Source organism: Palaemon carinicauda, chromosome 10 (genome assembly GCF_036898095.1).
Source record: "Palaemon carinicauda isolate YSFRI2023 chromosome 10, ASM3689809v2, whole genome shotgun sequence".
Lineage (NCBI taxonomy): Eukaryota > Metazoa > Arthropoda > Malacostraca > Decapoda > Palaemonidae > Palaemon > Palaemon carinicauda.
Genome location: NC_090734.1, coordinates 119,598,412 through 119,626,144, shown reverse-complemented (window position 1 = coordinate 119,626,144; position 27,733 = coordinate 119,598,412). Strand labels below are relative to the sequence as shown.

At 43.2% G+C, this 27,733-nt stretch overlaps 2 protein-coding genes across 11 annotated transcripts in view; one reads left to right on the top strand and one right to left on the bottom strand.

Moving 5' to 3' along the window:
- The window catches only part of LOC137648718 (meiosis-specific nuclear structural protein 1-like), a 171,340-nt gene extending 162,704 nt beyond the window's left edge, over window positions 1-8,636 (top strand). For 7 of the 8 annotated variants that reach the window (XM_068381766.1, XM_068381769.1, XM_068381768.1 and 4 more), the window contains exon 12: window positions 7,652-8,636. The gene's annotated coding sequence lies outside the window, so the exon portion shown is untranslated. The remainder of the gene's footprint in view (window positions 1-7,651) is intronic. The other variant, XM_068381771.1, reaches the window with a different exon arrangement.
- LOC137648716 (tyrosine-protein phosphatase 10D-like) overlaps window positions 1-27,733 on the bottom strand; it is a 323,664-nt gene that overhangs the window by 3,216 nt on the left and 292,715 nt on the right. For all 3 annotated transcript variants that reach the window (XM_068381760.1, XM_068381761.1, XM_068381762.1), the window contains exons 21-22: window positions 8,180-8,315; window positions 7,948-8,017 (exon numbers count right to left, since the gene is read on the bottom strand). In XM_068381760.1, the coding sequence (XP_068237861.1) occupies window positions 7,948-8,017; window positions 8,180-8,315 (206 nt within the window). The remainder of the gene's footprint in view (window positions 1-7,947; window positions 8,018-8,179; window positions 8,316-27,733) is intronic.

The window sequence follows — 27,733 nt, the reverse complement described above, 5'->3', positions numbered from 1 at the left end:
AGGCAAATAACCCTTACATGCGAGACTATTCATTGTTGCTATGAGTGCCCACACGACACTAATCGTTAGGTAAGTCCGTGGGCGAGTTCCGTCTCTTACAATCTCTGCATAACTACAGATGCCTGATAACACCCCGTAGTAAGAGGATACCATGAGCTGCTTTGGTTGCGCATGGGTATTTGCCCTTGCAACCGCATGAACTCGTCAGGGAGGTAGAAACCTGGTAGTGTATACGAGTCTCGTAAGACAAAACCCTTAGGGGTTATTACTGCAAATGTAGATGCCTGCCGACTGCTTGCAGCCGTTGCAGGTCACCATTGTGCCCCCAGGGAACAACGAGTCTCGTTAGATATAATCCTGCTGGGGTTTTACTGCAGATGGGAATACTTTTACTTCCAACCGTTTGCGGACGCTGCATCCCACCCTTGTTCGGAAGACAACGAATCTCAGAAATTATCAAGTTTATATTTCTTACTTTTCTCTCCCTTCAAGTTAGCTCATCAGTATGTGATCTCCACCTCACCCAATCATGTCTTCAATGCACAATGGTCTTGTGAGACATAACCATTTGAGGTTACTGTATTCTCTTATTCAGTTACAAGAAGGTTCGTCCTGCTCAAAAGGCGGGCGGGCAAACACCTATTGCCAACAAGATCTGATAGCTTCGCTAGCTGCACGTACTTTTCGTGGGGGAACAGATTTGTTAACAATGCTACAGCTAGTCGAAGATCTATTCCTTTGGGAAATAATATTGCTCTTCATTGCACACAAATTACTCCCACAAACAACTCGACAAGCTCTGTGAGGGTGCTCATACACGGAAACGTGTTCACATTGCTCAGGTATGTTTTAGAGCATTTATCCGGAGTCAGAGAAGTGACAATTGCAAACAACCGTATGTGGGCAAGCAAACTATTACTGCCGACAATGCAGTCCGATAATTGACTTGCCAGTTGCATGTGTTACCCTCACAGTCGGATGCAAACCCCATGAGGGATAGGAAGGACTACGTATCATCATACTATACAGTTAGGACTTCGGTCTAATAAATCATTAGATCTTCCTAATTCAAGGGTTTTATAACTTTGGGAGAGTCAGGTTATTCATATCCATCCTACTCTCCCATAACTAATCAAAGGTAGTCTGCTCTCGAGTAAACTTATCCTCCATTCTAGTCAGATCCTCCCTAACTTCTCCAAACTGTTTGTCTGAGTATTGAAATCACTTAGACTCCGAAACTTTGCATGAGTGAATTCCATTCGGTAATGGAGAAATATGAAACGTATTTACCGTTTCTAAGGGTTTTTTTGTTGTGGGAAGGAGTTGGTCTCGTTCACGGAACATAAGCGATGGTCTCCAATTGAGTGTCGAATGCAACAAATCTTTCGGACCACTCCCAAATCTTGGTTCTGCCTTAGTATTCCCGTTATAAAAAGGGAGGAAATTGCCGTTTAGAGAGGAATTATCAGTAAGTGACTGGTTTGTAACTGAACTAACTTATACTTATAGTACAACACCTGTGAGATGAATGATTGAAGACACGTCTCAGTCTTGTCTTGTAGAATTAGTTGCGTGCGATCAGTTGCTCTGAGCGACCGACTGTTTGCTTGACATCAATCAACATGATTTGCTGTAATGCTTTTTTTTCACTAGAGTACAGGCTACTCTTGGGTTACCGTCTGTAAGCTGATCTACATGAACAACTCCCATGGAGACTAAGACAATGGCAGGACAGGGTTCACTCAGATATAGATGCTTGCAACCGATTGCTTACTCAACATCAATCAACTTGGAATGATTACTAGTTAAGCAACGGTCGGCCCTGTAAGAAGTGATCTTTCTATTGAGAGTCAAATGTTCTTTCTTCCTCTTAATTGAAATCTTCAAACCTTGTGGTTGGTTAACAGACACATTACTGGGTAGCTGGGTAACCAGGTAACCCCGAGTCTGTCCCAGTTTCTGATGACTCAGAAAAGAAGATTAGTTTCTCCTGAAAGGGTTCGAGGTATAAGTAATCTGCAGCCTTTCCCTCTTCTTTTAGAGCAAAGGCTTTCTTCTTTGGGACCGCAGGAACTTTGCGCCATCCTCCCTCGCCAAGCTTGACGATCAGGAGTGCTTCAGCCATACTGTTTCGGAACTTGGTAGCATAAAAAAAACCTACTGTGCGCAGCAACAACACAGCCTTCTTCACATCTTGGCATGCAAACAGTCTGCTCCATAGGAGAGATGAAGACTGCTTGCCGATCTCCTATGGCAGAAAGGAGGAATAGATACGTGCTGCGCACTATCTTGGTGGCGCGTGTCTTATCATGCTACATGCAGGTAGCAAGCTCACCTGCATGTCAAAATGTGGACTTCGCCCCCCACCTCAGGTGAGCATTACCTTGCAGGTGGTGTACTCACCTGCAGGCCAAATGTGGACTAAGTGTCCACCACAGATGAGCACTACCTCCTCAGCGAGTTACGTGCAGGTGGTGAAATAGCAGGGACAGGTAGATAGGGTGTGTCACCAAAGTGGCAATCCCCAGTCAGGGATAAAGGACTCAGGGAAGTGGAGTGTCCCTTTCTCGAGCAAGACTTCTTATTGGCGCTCGTTTGGCTGTGCCGGCTGGGATACCTGAACTTCTGAGTCTTTTGGCCCTGGTGATAGTTATAGCTTTAGTCATTTCTAGTGGCAGCTGGTCCTTTCAGTGTTAGCAAGGATTCTACGGACTTAGGAGTCCAATAGGATCAGAGTGAAAGAGAGGCCCCGAGTTGCAAAGTACAGATTACCAATCTCCTTGGGAATAATCTTCCTTTTTCCTTCCCCACGTTTGATACTTTGGCAATGCATCAAAAGAGAGTTGGGGCTCATTTGTTGTAGCACACCACCTCAGGACTATGGTCTGAAGCCAAGCAACACTGCCTCCTGAGAGAGTAACCTTTCTAGCTCACAACATTTTCCACAGCTCCTTTCAGGACTCACTAGTATTGATGACCAACATTACTACAGTGGTAGCTTACATAAACAAACAAGGAGGTACTTTTTCACAGCCCCTCTGCCATCTGGCTGTAGAGATAATCAGATGGACGGAAGACAACTTGCTGAACATCTCAGCCCGTTTCATCCTGGGCAAGAGAAACATCTTGGCAGACAAACTGAGTAGGAAGACTCAGATAGTTGGCACTGAGTGTTCTTTGAATCAACAGATAGCCAACAGAGTCTTGACTTTGTAGTGTCTGCCGGCAATAGACCCAATTGCGACGTCTCTCAACCGGAAACTCCCTGTGTACTGCTTCCAAGTACCAGATCCCCAAGTGTTCTGGAATGACGCTTTTCAACAGCCACGGGAGACGTTTACACATCCTCCCCTCCCCCTTCTGCCTAGTAAGGAGGCTTCTGAACAACGTACGGATATCGCAATACCTATTGATGACACCAATATCTCCGATGTCGCATCATGCAGAATGGTTCCTGGACCTCCTACATCTGCTCACAAAGACACTAAGGGAGCTCCATCCACTTTCTAAGCTACTCGAAGAACCACATGTTCATGCTTGGAGGTTATCCAGGAACTCCTCGCAGCAAGAGATTTTTTCACAACCAGTTGCAAGAAAGATGGCTGGATACCTCCAAGAGTCATCTATTGCTGTCTACCAAGCAAAGTGGTCTATCTCCTGTAGTTGGTGTCTTGGAAGGGACATCCCTCTCAGTGACACTATTCCTACAATAGCGTAGCTGTTATACCTCTGGGAGGAAAAACTCTGTCCAGTGTCAGCGGTGAAAGGCTATCATTCAGCCTTGAGCCTTGCCTTTTAAACTAAACTTAGTGGACATTTCCTCCTCGATGGAATTATCCCTCCTCATACGTAGTTTTAAGCTATCATGCCTTCAGTCAGAATTTGGACTGCTTCCGTGGAATGTAGTACGGGTACTACACTACAATCTGTGGGCGCTGAGGAAATACCTTAAACAAACTGTTTGAGCTTGACCACTGATCAATAGACTGTTTGTCAGCACAGGTAGAGTCATGAGTAGAGTTACAACGAATTCAATCTCTTCCTGGATCAGGAAGGTGATCAAACAAACCCTCCAAGCAGACTCTTCCCCTCTTGACTGTAGACCTAGAGCTCATGACACCAGGGATTTTAGCACAGTAATACCTCACAATACAAAATTGATTAGTTCTGTAGTGGCTTTTGTATCGGGATTTTTTTGCATTCTGAGTCACCTTTTACAGGTAAACAGCCTAATTTGTTCCAAGCCCTACAAAAACATCACATTAAATGTTTATAATAAGGCTAAACTCAATTAAATACAGTACTGTACAACCACTTGGATCATTCAATATTAATCTAACTGTTAATAACCTGTAATGTAAAATATAATTAGAGCAGACAGTACAACAATGCAATAATAAATGGAAAATACAGTAATAAAAATGTAGAACCTTAACCTTTGGAGTGAGGCGATGTCCGAGAGCAAAGTGGCGGGGAGGTAGAGGATGACAAATGGCAGAAAGCATTAACAAGTTGCATAAAACATAAACACATAACTTTACAAAACAGATTAATAAATGGCAAAAAGCATTAACACCCAATTTTATTAAACATTAACAAATGGCAGAAAATATTAACACTCAACTTTACAATAAACTTAAAATTTCTTTTTATTAGTCTTTTTCTAATTTGGATTTTTTTTTTACTTAACATTTTGTATTTTCTAAATTTAATTATTTTCTTCATCCCTGCCATTTTCTTTCTTTTTGGATCACTTTCAGCTTTCTCTTGGCCTACTAGTACCAAAGGCCCCTTAAAAAAAAAAAAAAAACAATAAAGCCTGCCTGCTTCTTAAAATATTCCTCAAATGACTTGCAAACGTCATTAACCAGGTCAAAAAGATGACTTTTGTAAACTTTTTCTGGGTGTGTCTTTTTTTACAAGAGCCACCATTTTATGGTAGTCAGCTAGACCCTCCGTAATTTCTGCCATTCTCAGTGGGTCATCCTCCTTGCTGCTAGACAACTGTTTCTGAACTTTACTCAGTTGGATGGCCTCCAACTCCTTCAGGTTCTCCGTTGTAAGTTTCTCTTGGTGCTCCTTAAAAAGCTCATGATGTTGTCCTCATTGACTTCCAGACCCATGGACGTCCTGAGTCTAACGATCTCAGCAACCTCAGATTGAACAACAATCGGCTTCGGCTTGGCCTACATAGAAGCCCTCGAAATCTGGTGTGGAGACATCAGGCTAAAGCTTCTTCCACGCAGAGTTCGAGGTGTGCCTCAAAACCTCCTGCCAAGCTGTATCGATGAATCTGAGGCATATCACAACATCGAAATGTTCCTTCCAAAATTCATGAAGGGTGAAGTTTGTGCTGTCAGTGATTTCGAAGCATCTCTTGAAGAGATGTTTTGTGTAGATCTTTCTAAAGTTAGAAATCACTTGCTGGGCCATGGGCTGGAGGAGAGGGATGGTGTTAGGCTAAAGAACCTTGACAAACAAATACTCCACTAGGATAGCTAAAGAACCTTGACAAACAAATACTCCACTAGGATATCTTCCTCAAGGCCAGGAGGGTGAGCAGGGGCATTGTCCAACACCAGCAGGCCTTTCAGGAGGAGGTACTTCTCTTCCAAATATTTTTTACAGTCGGGCAGAAACAAATGTTTACCCACACGGTGAACAAGGTTCTTGTTACCCAGTCTTTCGCATTAGACCTCCACATCACCGGAAGCTTCTCCTTAATCACTTTTTTGGTCTTGAAGCCCCAGCAAGAGCTCTACCTTATAATCACCATTGGCAGAGAGCAAGGGTAAGCCTGTCCTTCATAGGCTTATGCCTGGGTAGCTTCTTTTCTTCTGCTGTGATGTATGTCGGATGAAGCATTTTCTTCCAGAAAAACCCAGTTTTGTCGCAGTTGAAGATTTGCTGGGGACTGTAGCCTTCCTGGAGAGTCAATTTGTTGAACGTTTTAACAGACGCTTTGGCCGCTTTCATGTTCCAATTTGCAACCTCCCCATGACGCACCACTAAATGAACTTTAGACCGTCTTAAGTTTTTCAAACCACCCTCGAGAAGCCTTGAACTCTGGAGGTGCCTGCTTCAATTTCCCTTCTCCTGTGTCATCTTTGGCCTGAGCATGCATGAGATCAGTGAAATTGGCCCTGGTCTTCTGGCAGATTATCGTCTCTGTGATTGTGTCTCCAGCAATTTCCTTGTCCTAAATCTATATAAGCAGCAGTCTCTCCATCGCATCATGGACGAGCCTAATAACGTACAAGTTGAATAATGCAATACGATACAGTTCAGTATGTAAAAGCACGAAAGCAAAATCACAAACATGAATTCAATCTGGACAATAGCGCTGCCAAAACAAAATGAGCGAGAGACGCCACTACGTAGGTGCCGACCAATTGGAGAGCAAGATTGTATGGCTGTAACTAGCAACCAAGAAGGGAGATAACCAATGGGAGCGCGGGAGGATCCTGGCAAGTTTACGGCTGGTGGCGAGCAAATTTTGAATACAGTCTCGGAGGCAGCCGGGCTCTCGTACCATACTTTGTTTCGTAGCGTGAAAAAATTTTTGCAATGTGAGTGGGAAAAATCTTTGCATCTCGTTTCGCAGTGTGAAAAATTCCTAAACAGAAGCTTTCGTATCAAGAGGTATCACTGTATAATGTTACGTTCCCGATCTCCCAGTGAGGTGGGAGTTGAGTAATGTCCAGGGAAGACAAGCATAGCTCCAAGTGAAGTCTTACCTTGATAAGTCACATTGCTTAGTTATCATACCCCATTATTGCTCATGCCGTTATTCCTCATTGGGAGTTGGTGAGGTGATAAGGTGTGCTCTTCCACAGCTCGTGCAAAACATAAGACTCACCCTGGGTCAGTGACCAGCCAGTTGGTCTTGGACTTCCATCCAAATAAACGTAAGTCTCCTTAGTAAAGAGCTGAAAGGTTTGTATTTGGTGCCGGAACAAATAACAAATTTGGAGGTTCTCCCTTGTACACACAGAATCTGTGCTATACTGGAGCAGGGGAGACGAGATTTCTTTGGTAATTATGTCTTATTGTATTCCTGTTCTAGCCTTTTACAGGAAAGTCCTAGGAGTCCACACATTATTTACTGAAAAATAGTCTTTTCTTCCGTCAAAACCACCATTTTATCGTTATCATCTTATGCTTTACAACTAAATGTCCTTGTGGCAAAATATCCGTATGGTGAATTGTTTTACACCAAATAGTCTCTCGCAAATTTTTTGGTCAATGTCATGTGACTGCTTACAAAGTGCAAGTGACCATCTTTCTTTTTTTTTTTTTTCAAAATATTTCTCATATTGTCCAATATAGAGGATTTGATAACAAAAGGTTCAACAATCTGGGGAGGTATATTTTCATCATTTAGTTCATGGCAATGGGAAGGGTAGGTACTTTTTGCTCGGTTGTTTTCACCAAGTTACAACATTAATTAGTACAACTACCAGGATAACTCTAGCTTAGTAATGTTTTGGCTGCTGACACAGCAAGGGAATGCATTTTTAAAATAACTATTAATGACTATGATTACTTTTTTGTATTGTTCTCTACAGCACACAGTTTGATGTAAACTCATTTCTCTTATAAGGGTTAAGGCTGACTTCACAACACATTAAAATGGTGCTTTCCTTTGCAGCAGGTGGCTTTGGATGGAGTCCATTACAAGCACAGCAGTGGGTAGCAGATCTTCACACTGTATTTTCTTCAAGTACTGACATGCCTTAACAAGTTCTATTCAGGAAATGGAACTCCCTTTTATAGTTCAACAGAAGCCAATTACTTTTGTTGACAAAACTAATGGATAATGAGGAAATTTTGTAGTAGTGGTACATTATGGCATTCTCAATATGAGTGAGGAAAAAAGCTCACCACTAGTTTTTAAGAGTAAAAATGCTTAATATAGTCACAACTACTGAAATTAAAACTAATTACCTTGCTTCCAATGACCCTGGCGCATCTCTTCACACCTTTGAACACACTTGTAAATGAAACCGTACTGAGCCTGAAATTTTCATAATGAAGAGGTTTGACGTACAGCTTCCTTCATATGACTTATGGTATGGATAACATTTATAACAGTTACTGTGAAAATATTTCAAAATATATAAGTTAAGTTTGATTATATAATTCAAATTGCTATAACATATAGTATAGTGCTACTAACCAAAGTTTGAACCATGTTTTTGCGATTTTGACGCATCCTGTAAACTGCCTGGAAAACATCCACTGTACTTTTAACCTTCATTTCTTCCTGCAAGTTGTAAAGTGCAATGAATGTACCTGTACGACCAACTCCGGCACTGTAATGAAACACGTCAATTAAATTTTACTGAAGATTGAAATTATTTTGCAGTTTGTTGTTTTATCATACATAGTAGCATAAACATTTCTGAAATGCTAACCAATGCTCTGCTAATATGTCCCACTATGATTAGTTTTATTACTAAAATATGGTATATGAATGAAAATTAGGATTTAAATAACCATTTATGTTGGTGAAATTTACAAACAAATAGCTGGTTTTAATATACATCAAAATAATTTAGAATCACAAATTCTTTGTTAATATGTCAAGATCAATAAAGACTGCCATTTACTGGTATTAAACCAGCCAAACCATTTTTAAAGTGTGTGTGTAATCCTTAAACCCAAACAAGTTTGTAATATAGGTGTAACATAAGTTTTAAATCATGTACAGTAGGTGTAGTAGAAGTTTTAATCAACCTTCAATACACACACCTTGCATACTGTCCACACACTTCCACTATTCTTATTTTATCTTATAAATTATGACAGAATTGTTATAAATATTTTTTCTGAAAGATTCTACATAAGACTTAAATAGTAACTCATCTTTTATTGTCACCAAGAGATCCAAGAGGGTGAAGATTTTAGCAAAATGCAAGGAAAGTGTAGCATTATACTTAGGCCTTGGTAGGCCCCCCCAAGACGAAAAACTAGTCTAGTCTATTTTAACATAGACAATCAATAAAACCTAAAGAATTCACCTTAAGTAAGAACAGAGTCGCACTGTAGTAATAATTAAATCCAGTAACTACACCTTTCATTTGAAGTTCTCCCATAAATATCTGTAATAGTTAGCCCAAGATCTTTGATGCCCAAACCTGAAACTTTATTCAAGATGGAAATACTTCATATCACTAAGAGAGTAATACATAGATAGTATGTGTGTATTTAGTCTTACATGCATATTAGGAAACTTGTTCTCTTCCATAATTACCCCATACATATTAAAATAAAATAGTACAGTATAGAAAATATGCATGCTCCAACACCTGCAAAATCTCAATTACCTTGATGACTCTCTTTTCCCCTAAAAAATAACAGCCTTCCTAGGCTACACTGTATTACAAGGGTTATTGTTCTGACAAGTATACAAACCTTTCGTCCTTTAAAATAGGGAATGTTTCCAGCGGAGCTAGAATGACCATTAAAATTGTTAAAGAGGCAGTTAGCAAAAGGTGGTGAGTGTGGGTGAGTACCACCACCCACCTACTCATCAAAGACTCCTCACTTTTGTATTTGACTGCAATGAGTAAGGCATACTGTTGCATTCTATCAAAGGCAGAGTAAGGTTTTTCTTAATTTTGGTTTGAATGGTTGATTTCGTCCTGTTAAACATCCTGGGACAGCATTGGTGTCGGCAGAGGAATCTGGCGAGATTCGAGTTCCAGAACAAAAGGGTACCAATTGCTCTTGGGCCAATTGGGGGCCACTAATGCTGCTGTTCCCTTGAAGGTCTGTAGCTTGTCCAGGACCTTTGTAAGGAGATTGAACAGTGGAAAAAGGTATATGCGAGTCCACTAGTTCCAATCCAGTGACATCGTATCTATCCCCACTGCTTCCGGATCTAAATTTGGTGCTACGTATCGAAGAAGCTTCTAGTTGAACCTCGTCGGAAAGAAATCTATTTGCAGTTCCATGACTTGCTGTAGAATGAAAAAGAATGATTTTTCATCCAAGGACCATTCTGTTTCCAGAGAACCCAAAACCTTCATTTCATGATTTTCTCGCCTTAGCGGGTAAGAAAAGATTTGGGATCTCAAAAGGCAGTATAGACTTCTTAGAAGAATACAAGTCTAAGTCTACTAGAAGACAATATGAATCGTCTTGGAAAAAGTGGGTTGCTTTTGTTAAAGCAAAAGGACCGAAAGAAATTTCGTCGAAGGCTCTCCATAGTGGGCTGAAGGCAATTGATGCAGGCAAACCATGTCCTACGCTAGAGGAGTGTAGGCCATTGTCTCTGGCCTTGCCCACAGATGAGAAGGATTGGAAAGAGGTCCACCTAACCTTCTCAGTCTTAAAACTCGACGCGGACATTGCAGGACAGCAGTTCAGTGAGAACCTTTCGAAGCTGTCAGACTTTCTCCTGAGAAGAGAACAGGAAACAAAGGAGAGACTAGCCGCCTCTCTTTCCCTCCAGAACTGCATGGAGATGTGTGCAGGCGTTGCTAGCACCCCAGACATGTACACAGTCCTGGCCAAAATGCACATGGCCATCCTAGTTAAGGACTTGTACGCTGTTGTGAAGGCCAGGAGGGCCTGCAGGGAGTTTGCGTTTGCCAATGCAACGGTCAAACACAAACCCAGGAAGCTGATCACTTCCTGTATCTGGGGCAAGGACCTCTTCCCAAAGGAAGTAGTCACCAAAGCCGCCACGGAGAATAGGAACCTTCTCCTAAAGTGGGGCATGTCTACTAAAAAAAAATCTTCCCCTGATGCTGGTCCCCAACCTAAGAGAAAGACGAAGAAGCCAAGACTACCTTCTCGACCTGTGCAACATCCCACGGTCACCATGACCACGGTGCCCCAAGTGGTTGCTCAACCACAAACCACCTTCCAAGTGGTCCCCCAACAGCTGGTAGCCCATTCACCAGCCTTCAACCAAGGTTTTGAGAGGCCCACCACTACCTTTCGCCCGAAAGGAAGAGGATCTAGACGGGGCTCCTCAAGAAACCCCTCACAAGGTAGGGGAGGACGTGGTCAGGGTGACAAACCCTCCGGACCATCCAAGCAATGAGATGCTCCAGGTAGGAGGGAGACTCCTCCACTTTCAGGATCATTGGGCCTTCGATCCCTGGGCCCACAGCCTAATCAAGAATGGACTAGGAAGGAAATGGAACAGATCTCCACCTTTATTTCCTCAGTTCTTCCAACACTCCACCCCTTTACTGGAAGAATATACCATAGAACTCTTGAACAAAAAGGTTATAAGGAAAGCAAAGTCCATCAAATTCCAGGGAAGGCTGTTTTGTGTTCCAAGAGAACTCGGACAAACTCAGAGTCATTCTAGACTTGTCTCCACTCAACAAGTTCATCGAGAACAACAAGTTCCGGATGCTAACCCTACAATACATAAGGATCCTGTTACCGAAAGGGGTATACACAGTCTCAATAGACCTGGCAGATGCTTACTGGCACCTTCCAGTCAGTTGCCCCCTCTCCTCCTACCTAGGAGTCAAGCTACAGAAGACAAAGTATGTGTTCAGAGTCATGCCCTTTGTACTAAACATAGCCCCAAGAATCTTCACGAAACTTGCGGATGCAGTCATATAACAGCTACGCCTAGAAAGCGTTCAGGTAGCTGCATACCTGAATGACTGGCTGGTGTGGGCAGCATCCAAAACTGCTTGTCTGCAGGCAACCACAAAAGTGATCCAGTTCCTGGAACATCTGGGATTCAAGATCAACTACAAGAAGTCTCGCTTCTCACCAGCTCAAGTTTCAATGGTTGAGAATCCATTGGAACTTGCAGTCATACCGCCTCTCCAATCCACCAAAGAAGAGGAGAGAGATTGCAGGTTCTGTCAAGAGACTACTGAAATCCAACAGAATATCAAGATGCCAACAGGAAAGAGTACTGGGCTCTCTCCAATTTACAGCAGTAACAGACCCAGTGCTAAGAGCACAGCTGAAAGATGCGTCAGGAGTCTAAAGAATATACGCATCAAACGCTCGAAGAGATCTACAGAGACCAATGCCGACCTTACTGCGATCGCTTCTGAAGCCATGATCGAAGGTCAAGAGCCTAGCAAGGACTATTCCCTTACATCCACCTCAACCATCGGTAATCATCCACACGGATGCCTCGACAGAAGGATGGGGAGGTCATTCCCATCAAAGGAAAGCTCAAGGGACCTGGTCATCCCTGTTCAAGACCTTTCACATCAACATTCTGGAGGCCATGGCAGTCCTCCTGACGTTGAAGAAGCTATCCCCTCACAGATCAGCCCACATCAAGCTGGTCTTGGACAACGAAGTGATAGTGAGATGTCTTAACCGACAAGGCTCGAGATTGCCCTACATCAATCACGTGATGTTGGCCATCTTTCATTTGACAAGAAAGAAAAGATGGCACTTATCAGCAGTTCACCTACAAGGGTTCCGCAATGTGACGGCGGACGCTCTATCCAGGCTAAAGCTGATAGAGTCTGAATGGTCCCTAGATGCAGACTCATTCTCCTTCATCTTGGAAAAAGTCCCAGAACTGCAGATTGACCTCTTCGCAACGAGCGACAACAAGAAACTACAGTGGTACCTCTACATACGAATTTAATCCGTTCCACAACCGACTTCGGATGTAGAAAATGTTCGGATGTAGATGTGGTAATATATGTTCAATGTAGTTTTACATTTATGCTCTCATGTACGTTGTGTTTCTCTGCTTGCATTTACCAGCTTATTATGTTGCTATTTGTGTGTCTTTGCGCATATTATTGCTTGTGGATGTCCCTGTGATGTCTGGCCCTTACTTTGATGTATTTGTTTGTTATTGTGCATGTAAAGTAGTACGTGTTGTAATAGTGGCTGTTTCTATTGTTTCAGGAGGTGACTCCAGTTTTTGTGTGCAATAAAACCTATAACCTATGACAGGTTTTTTTATTTTTACAACAATTTATTGCACACAAGATAAAAATTTGAGAGGCCATGGAACGGTTCCTACGTCCAGAACGCTTCGAGGCTGACCCGGATTCTGCCACCGCTGCTAAGGAGTGGACGCACTGGCTGAGGACATTCAACAACTTCTACCAAGCAGTACAGAAGACATCTCCCAGTGCAGACAAACTAATCCTACTCACCAACTACGTTGCTCCTCGAGTGTACGACTACATAGCAGACTGTGACACTTATGTTAAGGCTGAGAAAGCACTGACATCACAGTATGTAAAACCTAGAAATGAGGTATTTGCTAGGCATGTCCTGGCCACACGTAGGCAGGGGTCAGGTGAGTCTCTAGACCAGTTTCTCCAAGCTCTGAAGCTTCTAGCAAAAGACTGTCAGTTCAAAGCAGTGTCGGCAGAGCAGGCATGTGATAACTATGTTAGAGATGCATTCATCAATGGACTTTCTTCTGGTGCCATTCGTCAAAGACTACTCGAAAATATAACTCTTAACTTGCAAACTGCTTATGAACAGGCACGCACTTTAGAGATGGCTCAGAAACATTCTGCTTCTTATACTACTGTTGAGCCAATTACTGCTGCTGTACCTCAGCCACAAAGTCAGTCAGGTGATTCAGTGTGTTTAGAAAGTAGTGATGAAACTGCTCATCTTGCCGCCACTACTGGCGCCAATCAGTGTTTTTTCTGTGGTTTGAAACGGCACCCTCGGTTCAAATGTCCTGTTAGGGAAGCTTTATGTCTAAAGTGTAAGAAACAAGGACATTATGCAAAAGTGTGTAGGTCAGGGAAACCGGTAGGGGATACCTCTGCTGGTAAAACTAAATATTCGGCAGCAACACTGGCTACTGTGTCTGGGGCTGTGCCTAGTAGTCTTAGTAAATCCTTGAGTTTTTTGAAAGTTAATGGTCTCCCTGTTAATACACTTATTGATACAGGAAGCTCGGAAAATTTTGTGAGTCAGAAGATTGCTAAAGAAAACAACCTAATCATACTTCCTGACGACGGGCACGTCTCCATGGCTGATGCATCTCTCTCGTCCAAAGTCTTAGGTCTTTGTTGTGTTGATGTGGAGCTGCAAGGACAAATTTATCCTAGTGTAAAACTCAAAGTGCTGCCAGCCCTGTGTAGTGATGTAATTTTGGGGCATGAATTCTTGAAGAATCATTCTGCTCTAGAAATGGCTTTTGGAGGAGCACGCCCACCACTCAAGATATGTGGGCTGGCAGCTGTGAAGTTGGTTGCGCCCGCACTCTTCAGCAATCTGACAGCAGACTGCAGACCCATTGCTGCAAAGTCGAGACATTACTCTCAGGCTGATAAGGAATTTGTCAAAACTGAAATTGGTAGAATGCTACAAGAAGGAATAATAAGACCCAGCCAGTCTCCATGGAGGGCCCAGGTGCTAATCACTGCAGGGCACAATCGCAGGAAGAGAATGGTGATTGATTATTCACAAACTATAAACAGGTTTACTGAGCTGGATGCTTACCCTTTGCCTCGGATCGATGAAACAGTGAACAATGTCTCAAGATATAAAGTGTTTAGCACCTTGGACCTGAAGAGCGCCTACCACCAAGTGCCAATAAGAGAAGACGAAAAGTTGTACACTGCTTTTGAGGCGAGTGGAAAGCTGTACGAGTTTAATCGAATCCCATTTGGTGTGAAGAACGGAGTGGCCGCTTTCCAACGAGTTGTGGATCATATCCTTGCAAAAGAAAAGGTGGAAGGGGCATTTGCTTATGTGGACAATGTGACTGTATGTGGAGAGACGGAAGAGGAGCATGACAAAAACTTAAATCATTTCTTGAAAGTGGCGAGGGATTACAACCTCACATTTAATCATGACGTGTGATTTCAGGACCCAGTCTATAAATCTTCTGGGATACTCTATAAAGGACGGAGAGATCAGACCTGATCCAGAACGACTGCAGCCTCTCTTGAGTCTACCCCTTCCCAAGGATACTGCCTCTCTTCGGAGAATGTTGGGGTTGCTTGCTCATTACTCACGATGGATACCCAACTTCTCTGAGAAAGTCCGGCCTCTTTCACACTCCACGAGATTCCCATTGTCTTTTGAAGCTTCTCTGACTTTTGAGAAATTGAAGAATGAAATTGCAAAGTCCGTGGTGCAAGCCATTGATCCTACATCCCCTTTCACAGTCGAAACAGATGCCTCAGACCATGCCATTGCCGCTACTCTCACTCAGAATGGACGTCCTGTAGCGTTCTTCTCTCGCACTCTCTCTGACAGTGAACAAAGGCATTCTTCAGTAGAGAAAGAAGCTTATGCCATAGTTGAGGCCCTCAGAAAGTGGAAGCATTACCTAATTGGTCATCACTTTAAGCTGATTACTGACCAGCGAAGTGTAACATTCATGTTCGACACAAGATCTTCAAGCAAAATCAAGAACGACAAGATAGCCAGGTGGCGCATTGAACTGTCATGCTACCACAACGATATCGTGTATCGTCCAGGTACGGAAAATATTCCTGCAGATGCTCTCTCGCGTGTCTGTGGTGCTGTAGCTACAGACTAACTCAAACAACTGCATGAAAGTCTATGTCATCCTGGAGTGTCAAGGATGGTGCATTTCATCCGAGTTCGGAACCTGGCTTATTCTGTTGAGGATGTAAAGAAGGTTACTGCTTCTTGTCCAATCTGCTCTACGGTCAAACCTCAGTTCTATAAGCCTGATGATGGCCATCTGGTGAAAGCTACTCAGCCATACGAGAGATTGAACTTGGATTTTAAGGGGCCCCTTCCGTCACAGTCGAAAAACCGATACTTGCTCACAGTCATTGACGAATTCTCACGGTTCCCTTTTGCGTTCCCTTGTTCAGACATGACTGCTGGTGCTATCATCGGGTGTTTGGTACAACTGTTTGCACTATTCGGAATGCCAGCATACGTACACTCAGACAGGGGAGCCTCTTTCATGTCAGAAGAACTGAAGAAATTCTTACTAGAGAAAGGAGTGGCTACCAGTCGCACTACGCCCTACAACCCAAGGGGCAATGGCCAGGTGGAGAGGTACAATGGAATCATATGGAAAACCATTCGGTTAGCTCTCAGAACAAGGAATCTTGATGTCTCGAAATGGGAAGTTGTCCTCCCAGATGCACTTCACTCTATCCGTTCCCTGCTATGTACGTCAACTAATTGTACACCACACGAGCGTTTCCTAAAGCATCCTCGGAAGTCCACGTCAGGTCGTACGTTGCCTACCTGGCTCATCACCAAAGGTCCCGCTCTATTAAGACGGCAAGTACGGCACAGCAAGAATGACCCTCTAGTAGATGAAGTAGAAATAGTAGAAGCTAATCCTGAATATGCTCATGTCAAGTTTCCTGATGGTAGAGAGTCCACTGCGTCTTTGAGGCATCTAGCACCTTTAAGTGGTGATGATAGTAGCAGCGTGGAGGCCACCAGACCTTCACTGCCGCAATCTCTAGAGTCTCTAGGTATATCAGAGTCTGATGTGCGCCGTCCAGATGCTAGAGCAAGCTCGGAACCTCCTCTTCAAGAAGTCACTCATGACGTTACATCCGGGGAAAGTGCTGTTCAAGAGCTTCCTGCTGCGTCTGGTCAAGGCACTACACCTGTACCACTCCGGAGGTCCGAAAGGACCCGGCGGGCTCCTAAGTATTTTGATGATTATGCTGCTTGAATTTCATAGGTGGGGAGAATGTGGTAATATATGTTCAATGTAGTTTTACATTTATGCTCTCATGTACGTTGTGTTTCTCTGCTTGCATTTACCAGCTTATTATGTTGCTATTTGTGTGTCTTTGCGCATATTATTGCTTGTGGATGTCCCTGTGATGTCTGGCCCTTACTTTGATGTATTTGTTTGTTATTGTGCATGTAAAGTAGTACGTGTTGTAATAGTGGCTGTTTCTATTGTTTCAGGAGGTGACTCCAGTTTTTGTGTGCAATAAAACCTATAACCTATGACAGGTTTTTTTATTTTTACAACAGTAGAAACGAATTTTCCCATAAGAATACATTCAAATAGGATTAATCCGTGGTTGAGCCCAAAAACCTATGATAACTCCTTAATAAATTACTACACATAATTACACATGACAATATGCACTCTAAATTAGATAATAGACATGTAAAAAAGAATAATTATCAAGAAATAATAAATAAGAAACGGGTCTTTAGCGTCACTTTACCTTAGAAAGTCCAGCGCAGGTATTGGTCTTGTTACGCAGAGAGGAGATGGACGGGTGGCGTGGAGGTAGAGAGGGTGACTATGATAAACGTACACTACCGTAACTTACACTAAGTGAACTTTAACCTAACTTAGCTTATTTATTTTTTTTATTTTTATATTTCATATTTTTTTTTTACATTTTCTTTTTTTCTTTTTGATGATTAATTTTAATCACTTTCACTCTCTCCACTTAAAATTGATTGAATTTTTTCTCTTCACTCTTTGCCATTTTCTTTGAACCACTTCCTTCCTCTTCATCACGAGTTCGCTTTGTAGTTTTTTTTAAAGAAGCTATCGATAGAAAGTTGCTTGGTATGACTTTTCAGAATGTTTCGAAAATGAGTAAGGCAAACATCATCGAACTGCGCAACTACACGACAAACCTGCAATTTTTTTGGATGGTATTTGTTGATGAAGTCGACCACGTCTTGATATTTTCCTAACATCTCTTTTATTTTCGCCGAACCTAACACATATTCTACCTCCTCGATCCCTTCCTCGTCATCACTCATGTGCTCAGACATAGCATGGAGTTCCTTGAGCTCCTCTGTGGTAAGTTCGTAGTGATGTTCAGCGACGAGTTCCGTGATGTCATCTGCGTCGACCTCCAGACCCATGGACTTTCCTCTATGTCTTCCGCTGCACCCACCATGGGATCAGGTTCGGGGTCAAAACCCTCGAAATCTCGGGGAGAAACTGTATCAGGCCACAGCTTCTTCCAGGCAGAATTCAGTGTCCGTCGAGTTACTCCCACCCAAGCCTGATCTATGATCTTCAAGCAGTGCACAATGTTAAAGTGGCTTTTCCAAAATTCACGCAAAGTTAAGTTTGTGCTTTGCGTGACATTAAAGGACTGCTTGAATAGGTGCTTGGTGTAGAGCTTCTTGAAATTCGAGATGACTTGCTGGTCCATGGGCTGGAGGATAGAGGTGGTATTCGGTGGAAGATACAGCACCTTTATGAACTTGAATTCTTCGAAGATATCATCTTCAAGTCCGGGGGGGTGAGCGGGTGCATTGTTAAGGCATAGCAGGCACTTTTAAAGGCAATTTCTGCTCATGAAGATACTTCTTCACAGAAGGACCGAAAACTTGGTTAACCCATTGGACAAAGAACTGCCTAGTGACCCAGGCCTTCGAGTTGGATCGCCAGAAAACATTAAGCTGGTCCTTATCCACATTCTGTACCTTAAAGGCCCTAGGGTTCTCAGAATGGTAAACCAGTAAGGGCTTGACTTTAAAGTCCTCGCTAGCGTTGGCACATAGGGCAAGAGTCAACCGATCCTTCATTGGCTTATGCCCAGGCAATTTCTTCTCTTCGGCGGTGATGTAGGTTTGACTGGGCATCTTCTTCCAAAACAGCCCGGTTTCATCACAATTAAACACCTGCTGCTCTACGTAGCCTTCTTCCTGCACGATCCTTTCAAAGCTCTTCACAAAGTCAGCTGCAGCCTTTGTGTCCGCACTAGCAGCCTCTCCGTGGCGAACAACTGAATGAATCCCGGACCGTTTCTTAAATTTCTCAAACCAGCCATGAGATGCCTTGAAATCGTCTGAGGAAGGTTCGGTTGAACTCTCCCCAGCATCACCCCCAGAGCTCTCCTCCTTCAAGTCCGTGAAGATGGCGTGCGCCTTCTCGCAGATGATAGTTTCGGTGATGGTGTCGCCAACAATCTCTCTGTCCTTGATCCAGATTAGCAGAAGTCGTTCCATCTCTTCTATGATAGGGCTACGACGTTTTGAAATGATGGTGATCCCCTAAGAAGGTTTCACTGCTTTAATGGCTTCTTTCTGTTTCAAGATTGTCGAGATCGTCGACATATTTCGGCCATATTCTTTTGCAAGTTCACTCACGCGGACGCCACACTCATGCTTTTCAATAATTTCTTGCTTTACTTCTAAGGAAAGCATTTCCTTCTTCCTTTTCTCACCACTACCACTACCACTTCCGAAACTAAGCCTTTTAGGACTCATGCTTTATGTAAAAAACCGTAAAAGGATGTACAGTGAACCCTCGCTACTTCGCGGTTCGACCATCGCGGATTCACCACTTCGCGGATTTTTTCCATAACCCATATATACAGTATACAGTAATATATATATATATATGTATGCATGTATTTATGTATATATGTAGGTATGTATATGTGTATACATATAAATATATATATTTATATATATACACACACACACACACATATATATATATATATACATATATATATATATATATATATATATATATATATATATATATATATATATATATATATATATGTGTGTATATATATATATATATATATATATATATATATATATATATATATATATATATATATATATATATATATCTATATATATCTAAAGTAGGAAGATGTGATGTAGTTCTAAGGGAAAAGTATGGGAAATATGTCTGGGTAATAAGCAAAGCTCTACCTCCAGTTTGTTTCTACATTATGATCAGAGATAAATGTAAACAAAACATTGGTTGCCATTTTTTATCGTGCTTTTTAGCATGTTTAGGAAATGCATGATATAAAATCACCTTTAATATTTGTGCCTGTTTTAGTTTAGGGTACTGTAGTACATGCATTAAGTGTTCTGTACATTAAAGGGTAGTTTGTTAACAGTACTACGTACAAGGGAAGGTTTTAAAAGTCTGAATATACATGTTGAATAAATAGGTAAATATGGTGTCACTACTTCGCGGATTTTCACCTATCGCGGCCGCGACTGGAACCTATCTACCGCGATAAACGAGGGTTCACTGTACCCAAAAAATCACGATTAAAATACAGTTACTGTAATAGCAGAACGCACAGCTCACAACCACACGAAGCCGACGAGAACAGAGGAATGACCCAAGCCAGGCTAATTGAGGGTCCCTCCGAGGTCGAAGTGCTGCCTTCTATCGGCGGAAATAAAAAATACATCCGGCACTATGAGTACCGTCTACGCGTACGGGTATTGATTACTTCGGGTGTCGAAAAAAAATTCGGGTGTAGAGTAGGAACGTGTTCGAAATGTACTTCGCGTGTCGAAAAATTCGGATACAACCGGTACAACGAAAATTGCTTACTTCGTGTGTCGAAATAAAATTCGGGTGTAGAGTCGAAAAATTGCTCGAATTTTACTTCGGATGGAAAATTCGGATGTAGATACGTTCGTGTGTAGAGGTTCCACTGTACCTCGATACATAGCCCCATACAAGGACCCTCGGGCAGAAGCGACGGACGCCATGTCCCTCGATTGGAACAGATGGACTCGCATCTACCTGTTCCCACCAACAAATCTCCTGCTGAAGGTCCTCAACAAGCTGAGATCCTTCAAGGGAACAGTAGCAGTGGTGGCCCCCAAGTGGCCCAAGAGCAATTGGTTCCCTCTGGTGATAGAACTGAAGTTGAGGCTGTTTCCTCTACCGAACCCAGTTCTATCCCAACTGGTTCAGAAGTCAACTGTCTTCGCTTCATCACAGAGAACCCAAAGCCTTCATCTCATGATTTTCTCACCTTAGCAGTCAAGAAAAGATTTGGGATCTCGAAAGACACTATCAACTTTATAGAAGAATACAAGTCAAAATCAACCAGAAGACAATATGAATCGTCTTGGAAGAAGTGGGTCGCTTTTGTTAAAGCAAAAAAGCCAACGGAAATCTCGATAGACATCTGCCTGTCCTTCTTCATCCACCTTCACGAACAAGGCTTAGCTTCCACCACGATAACTACGTGTAAGTCAGCTTTGACTAGACTTCTTCTATATGCCTTCCAGGAGGACCTGTCGAACGAAATCTTCAACAAGATTCCGAAGGCATGCGCTAGACTTAAACCAGCAGCCCCTCCGAAGCCCATTTCACGGTCTTTGGACAAAGTCTTGCACTATGCTTCGAACTTTAACAATGAAGATTGCTCTCTTAAGGATCTAACACAAAAATTGATATTTTTGTTCGCCATAGCCTCTGGGGCTAGAGTTAGTAAAATAGTAGCCATATCAAGAGACAAGGACCATATTCAGTTCACAGAAGTGGGAGATGGGGTCCCTGGAGAATCTGCCCTCTGAAGGAAGATGTCTCTCTATGTCCAGTAGAGTGTCTAAAGGGGTATCTTCGAAGAACTTCCGACTTCAAGGGAGGACAGCTCTTCATAGGCGAAACGTCAGGATCAAAATTATCCCTGAAACAACTGAGGGCAAAGCTCACCTACTTCATTCTCAAAGCGGATCCTGACAATACACCCGCAGGTCATGATCCGACAAAGATTGCTTCCTCGCTGAACTTTTTTCAGTATATGGACTTTGATAGACTCCGCTCAAACACTGGTTGGAAATCCTCTAGAGTCTTCAATAAACATTATGCGAAGTAAGTGCACGAGCTGAAACACTTTGTGGTGGCGGCAAGTAGTGTTATAAAACCTGTCGTCTAGTGCTGCGATGAACAGTGAACTGTTTGGAACTTTAACAGTTTGGGTGAAAAGGTGTTAACACCTTTCAGTGTCATACCTTTTATTAAGGGTCACCCTGGTGCCCCTGGGACTCTTCTTTATAGGTGTAGAATCAAACCAATAACACCAGTGCCATGTGTACACTCGTGCGCAGTGTTGGAGCTCATCCAACATTTACAGTGAAATTATCTTAATAATTTTACAATGGTTTCGAAAGGCAATGTTTTAATAATATATTTCTTCCCTTACAGGTGATAATATATATGTACCTTTAGAATGTTGGCTGTGATGGATATGATTCTATTTTAATACATTCGTTGTTATATTTATGTTGTCTATAAATATAAAAAAAATGTATTTGCATCTTATTTGCCCCAATAAACGGATTTTGAGTGAAGCGAAATATCTCTTTTTGGGTGAGATAGCCATGTCATCCTGATGGAAGATTCCTATAGGTAGCTTTCTAAGGGATATTTGACTACAGTGATATTCCCAGAGAATTAACCTTTAGGTCTCCAGAATTCTAACTCCGGGCGCAAATATCCTTAAAATTTCTCTTAAGGATATCGCATAAATCAGGAGACGTATATCTTGATACGACACATAGCAATCTTCACCCCGAATAGCGTTTTTGTCTCGAGGGGGAAGAGTGGCAAAAATAGAAGGGGAGCCGTTATCAAGGTTACCCTTCCTTTCGTACTACTATTGAGTATCTAGATGGCGCCCACTCCTTGTAGCATTGAGCATGGTGTTACAGATATAGTAATTTCAGGAGGGATCCTGCCAAGGATTTTTTATAGAAAAGCTGGGTGGGTCCATCAGGACGACATGGCTATCTCACCCAAAACTAGATTATTTGCTTCGCTCAAAATCCATTTTTTTGGGCTCAAGCCATGTCATCCTGATGGAAGCTTACCAGAGAATTACCAGAAAGTACTGTATCTGTGGATTTTCATAGGTGCCTTAACCTTGGGACAAATTTTTCTATGGTCAACCGGACCATTGAGACAAATGACGTTATCGTTATCCGTCATTACCACTAATCATGGACAATGTTAGTGCTTCCTGCCCCCTGCATGGAAGAGTCATACTAGAAAGAAATAAGATGCAATTGCACTCTAATAGACATTTATTTCGAATAAATGACCTAATGGAACAACGAGTGTAACGTGTTAAGGGAATTATACGTACAACGTATACAGAAAATATTTTTCTTCCTGAAAGGGAAGAAATGATGAGTGCCACTCTAAATTTGAAAATTTTGATAAATTTCCCTAATTTAATTTCTGTAAATGTTATATACTATCAACACTGTGTACAATGTACACACGGCACAAGTGCTATCTGTATAATTCCACACCTGAGATATTGAACAGTCTTAGTGTCACTATGGTGACACTCACTTAAAAGGTATCACACTGGAAGCATCAACACCTTTTCACCCTAATTGATAGTCCCAATCAATTAACTGTTCATCGCAGCACTAGACGACAGGTTTTAATACACTACCTGCAACCACCACATAATGCTTCAGCTCGTGGACTTGCTTTGTGTAGTGTTTGTAGAACATTCTGGATGGCTTCCATCCAGTATATGAGCAAACACGCACAAAGTCCATATACTGAAAAAAGGTCAGTGATGAAGCAATTTTTCTTGGATCATGACCTGCGGGTGTACTGTCAGGATCCGCTCTGCGAATGAAGTAGGTGAGCTTCGCCCTCAGTTGTTTTAGGGATAAGTTTGATCCTGAAGTTTCTCCTTTGAAGAGCTGTCCTTCCCTTTAGTCTGAAGTTCTACAAAGATAGACCTTTAGACACTACTGGACACAGAGAGACATCTTCCTTCAGAGGGTAGATTCTCCAGGGACCCCACCTCTTAGTGGGTAGCTCGTTCTTGGCGAGAAAAGTTGGATCAGGAAAGAGATTCAGTTCTCTCCTTTCTGTGAACTGAATGTGGCCCTCATTTCTTGATAGGGCTACTACTTCACTAACTCTAGCCCCTGAGGCTATAGCGAACAGGAAAATAACCTTCTGGGCTAGATCCTTGAGAGAACAATCTTCGTTGTTCGCAGATGAAGCATAATGTAGGACCTTGTCCAAAGACCATGAAATGGGCTTCGGAGGAGCTACAGGCCTAAGTCTAGCGCATGCCTTCGGGATCTTGTTAAAGATTTCGTTCGTCAGGTCTACTTGAAAGACATATAGAAGAGGTCTAGTCAGGGCTGACTTGCATGTAGTTATCGTGTTGGCTGCCAGCCCTTGTTCATGAAGGTGGATAAAGAAGGACAGACAGAAGTCTATTGAAATTTCTTTTGGTCCTTTTGCTTTAACAAAAGCAACCCACTTTTTCCAAGACGATTCATATTGTCTTCTAGTTGACTTAGACTTGTATTCTTCTAAGAAGTCTATACTGCCTTTTGAGATCCCAAATCTTTTTTTAACCGCTAAGGGGAAAACATCATGAAATGAAGGTTTTGGGTTCTCTGTGATGAAGCGAAGACAGTCGACTTCTGAACCCGTTGAGATAGTGCTGGGTTCGGTACAAGGACCAGCCTCAGCCACAGTTCCATCACTAGAGGGAACCAGTTGCTCTTGGGCCACTTGGGGGCCACTAGAGCTGCCGTTCCCTTGAGGGATCTCGGCTTGTTGAGGACCTTCATCAGGAGATTGGATGGAAGGAACAGGAAATTCCGGGTCCATTCGTTCCAAACTAGGGACATGGCGTACATTATCTCCTCTAGAGGGTCTTCTTATGGGGCAACATATCGATGTATATTCTTGATGTCGCTCGTCGTGAAGAGGTTGATCTGCAGTTCCGGGACTTGTTCCAAGATGGAGGAGAATGATTCTGCGTCTGGGGATCATTCTGGCTCTATCGGCTTGAGCCTGAAAAGAGCATCCGCTGTCACATTGCGGAACCTTCGTAAGTGAACTGCTGATAGGTGCCATCTCTCTAGGCAAAGGATGGCTAATATCACATGGCTGATATGGGACGATCTCGAGCCTTGTCGTTTCAGACATCTCGCTATCACTTCGCTCTCCAAGATCAGCCTGATGTGCACTGATCTGCGAGGGGAAGAGGACTGCCATGGTTTCCAAAATGTTGATGAGAAAGGCCTTGAACAGAGATGACCAAGTTCCTTGGACTTTCCATTGATGGGAGTGAACTCCCCATTCTTCCGTCAAGGCATCCATGAGGGTGGTCATTGACGGCAGAGGTGGTTGGAAGGGCATGGTCCTCATTAGGCTCTTGGCCTTCGACCATGGGTTGAGAAGTGATCGTAGAAAGGCCGGTATCGGTCATTTTAGATCTCTTCGAGCGTTTCATGCATATCTTCTCCAGACTCCTGACGCATCTTTCAGCTGTGCTCTTAGCACAAGGTCTGTTACCACTGCGAACGGGAGAGAGCCCAGTACTCTTTCCTGTTGGCGTCCTGAAATCCTGTCGGATTACAGTAATCTCTTGACAGACCTTGCGATATCCCTCCTCTTCCCTGAGGGAATGGAGAGATTGTTACCTCAGGTTCCAATGGATTTCCAGCCATTGAAACCTTTGAGCTGGAGAGAGTCGAGACTTCTTGAGGTTGATCTTGCATCCCAGATGTTCCAGGAACTGGATCACTTCTTTGGATGCTTGCAGACAAGCCGTTTTGGATGCTACCTGCACCAGCCCGTCATCCACGTACGCTGCTACCTGAAAACTTTCTAGGAGTAGGTGTTGCGCGACTGCATCTGCAAGTTTCATGAAGATACTTGGGACTGTGTTTAGTCCGAAGGGTATGGCTCCTAGAACATACTTTATCTTCTGTAACTTGAATCCTAGGTAGGAGGAGAGGGGGCGACTGACAAGAAGGTGCCAATAGGCATCTGTCAGGTCTATCGAGACTGTGAACGCCCCTTTTTGTAACACGGTCCTTATGTGTTGAAGGACTAACATCCTGAACTTGCTGTTTTTTATGATCTTCTTGAGTGGCGACAAGTCCAGAATGACTCTGAATTTTCCTGAGTCCTTCTTGGGAACACAAAACAGCCTTCCCCTTGCTCAAGAGGTATAGGGTATATTCTTCTACTACGGTAAAGTGTTGGAAGAATTGAGGAAATGATGGTGGAGACTTGTTCCGTTTCCATCCTAGTCCAATCTTGATTAGGCCTTGGGATTAAGGATCGAAGGTCCACGGATCCTAAAATTATTGGAGCCTCCCTCCTACTGGAAGCATCTCCTTGCTTCGATTGATCTGAGGGTTTACCTCCGCGACCGCTTCCTGCTTGGGCCACCACTTGGGGCACCGCGGTCATAGTAACTGTGGGATGTTGTTGAGCAGGCCGAGGGGGAAGTCTAGACTTCTTTGTCTTCCTTTTAGGTTGGGGACCCGCATCCGGGGAAGACTTCCTCTTTGAAGAGATGCCCCACTTCTGGAGAAGGTTCCTATTCGCCGTGATGGCTTTCTCGACTACCTCTTTGACTACTTCGTTCGGGAAGAGGTCTTTACCCCAGATGTTAGAAGATATCAGTTTCCTGGGTTCATGTTTCACTGTTGCAGCAGCAATCACGAACTCTCTACAGGCTCTCCTAGCTTTCATGAAAGCATACAGGTCCTTTACTAGGGTGGCCATATGCATTTTGGCCAGGACCATGAGCATGTCTGGGGTACTTCGTTGGCCTGCGCACATCTCTATGCAGTTTTATAGGGATAACAATGCCGCAAGTCTCTCCTTCGTCTCTTGTTCCCTGCACAAGAGAAAGTCAGAAAGTTTCGGGAGGTTCTCGCTAAACTGTCGTCCAGCGATGTCTGCGTCTAGCTTCCCTACTGAGAAGGTTAAGTGGACTTCCTTCCATTCCTTCTCCTGCATGGGCAAGGCTAACGATAGAGGCCTGCACTCCTCTAGTGCAGGGCATGGTTTGCCTGCCTCCACTGCCTTGGCAACAGATTTAAATGCCTTTAACGTAAAGGGGAAGGTCATTGAAGTAGGAGCAAGAAAGGTAAGGTGTTTCTTGCTTAAGGCAGACACTTTCGAAACCGAATAGCCTGCCTTTCTCAGGCTACATGACAAGATAGCCTGTGCCTTATCGTGGTAAAAAATCATGACCTTCTTCAGTTCCGTCTCCTCTTTTGGCCTTGGTTCATGCTTCAGTTGAATGAAGCAATCAGGGTAAACGTTAAAGCTTGGCCAAAACTGGATGTCGTCTAAGGGGAAAGCTCCTGTCTTCTCTGAAATGTAGAGTTTGCCGTTCGTAATCGGCATAAGCTCCGCATACCTCCAGGGATTGGTTTTGGAGCAGGTCGGGAGGTCTTGGACTCTGGATCGCTTGTATGACCCTCGGGAGGCGATAAGTGGAGGTTTACAGAGTTCTTTCTCGAATTTCGCTTCCCTTGCTTCGCCTTGTTTGCGAATGTTCTCCATAAAATCCGTAATATGAGCTAGTGCCTGGCTCATGTTGTCCAATGGAGGGGTAGAAGCTGAAGATGTCGAGGGTAACGGCTCCGGTGCCTGCACAGACGGAAGGAACTCCGACTCGACATCATCATCTTCTTCCGGAGGAAGAGTAGACTCCTCCTTGGCAATCTGGACGCAGGGAGGTCCGAATCGTGCTTGGGACACAACCATTTCAATACCTGCTTTTGGGAACAGCAAGCTACGCATCCTATCGTTAGGTAGGTATGGTCCCGGAGAGTTTTTGCGAAGCTTTTCACGTGCCGCATCCCTCGACTCCGTTGACTTGGGGTCGTCGAAACCTTCGGTCACTAAGGTCCGGTAGATATTGCAGAGCTAGGGGTCCCAATATTGCAGGGATTTTGTAATGATGGTGCAGGGGGCATGAGACCTGCACGCTTTGTGACCATAAAAGTTCCTACCTTTAAGGTTGTAGAAGATCGCATCACATTTCATCTGGGGTTCCTCCTGTAAAGAAAGGAAAATAAAATGAATATGTGAATGTTTACCTCACAAGATAAACAGATATGCAAATATTATAAACATTATAGCTTAGGATTGTAAGCTAGAAAGAAATTGGGAAAGAGACATACTTATGTATCCCTTCCAGCCAAGAGAGAAACAATGTTTCAGTATCGGCGACATCCTAGGCGGCAGAAGAATACTATTCTTCAGCCTAGGATCTGCCGAAACAGGACTAGTCTTCTA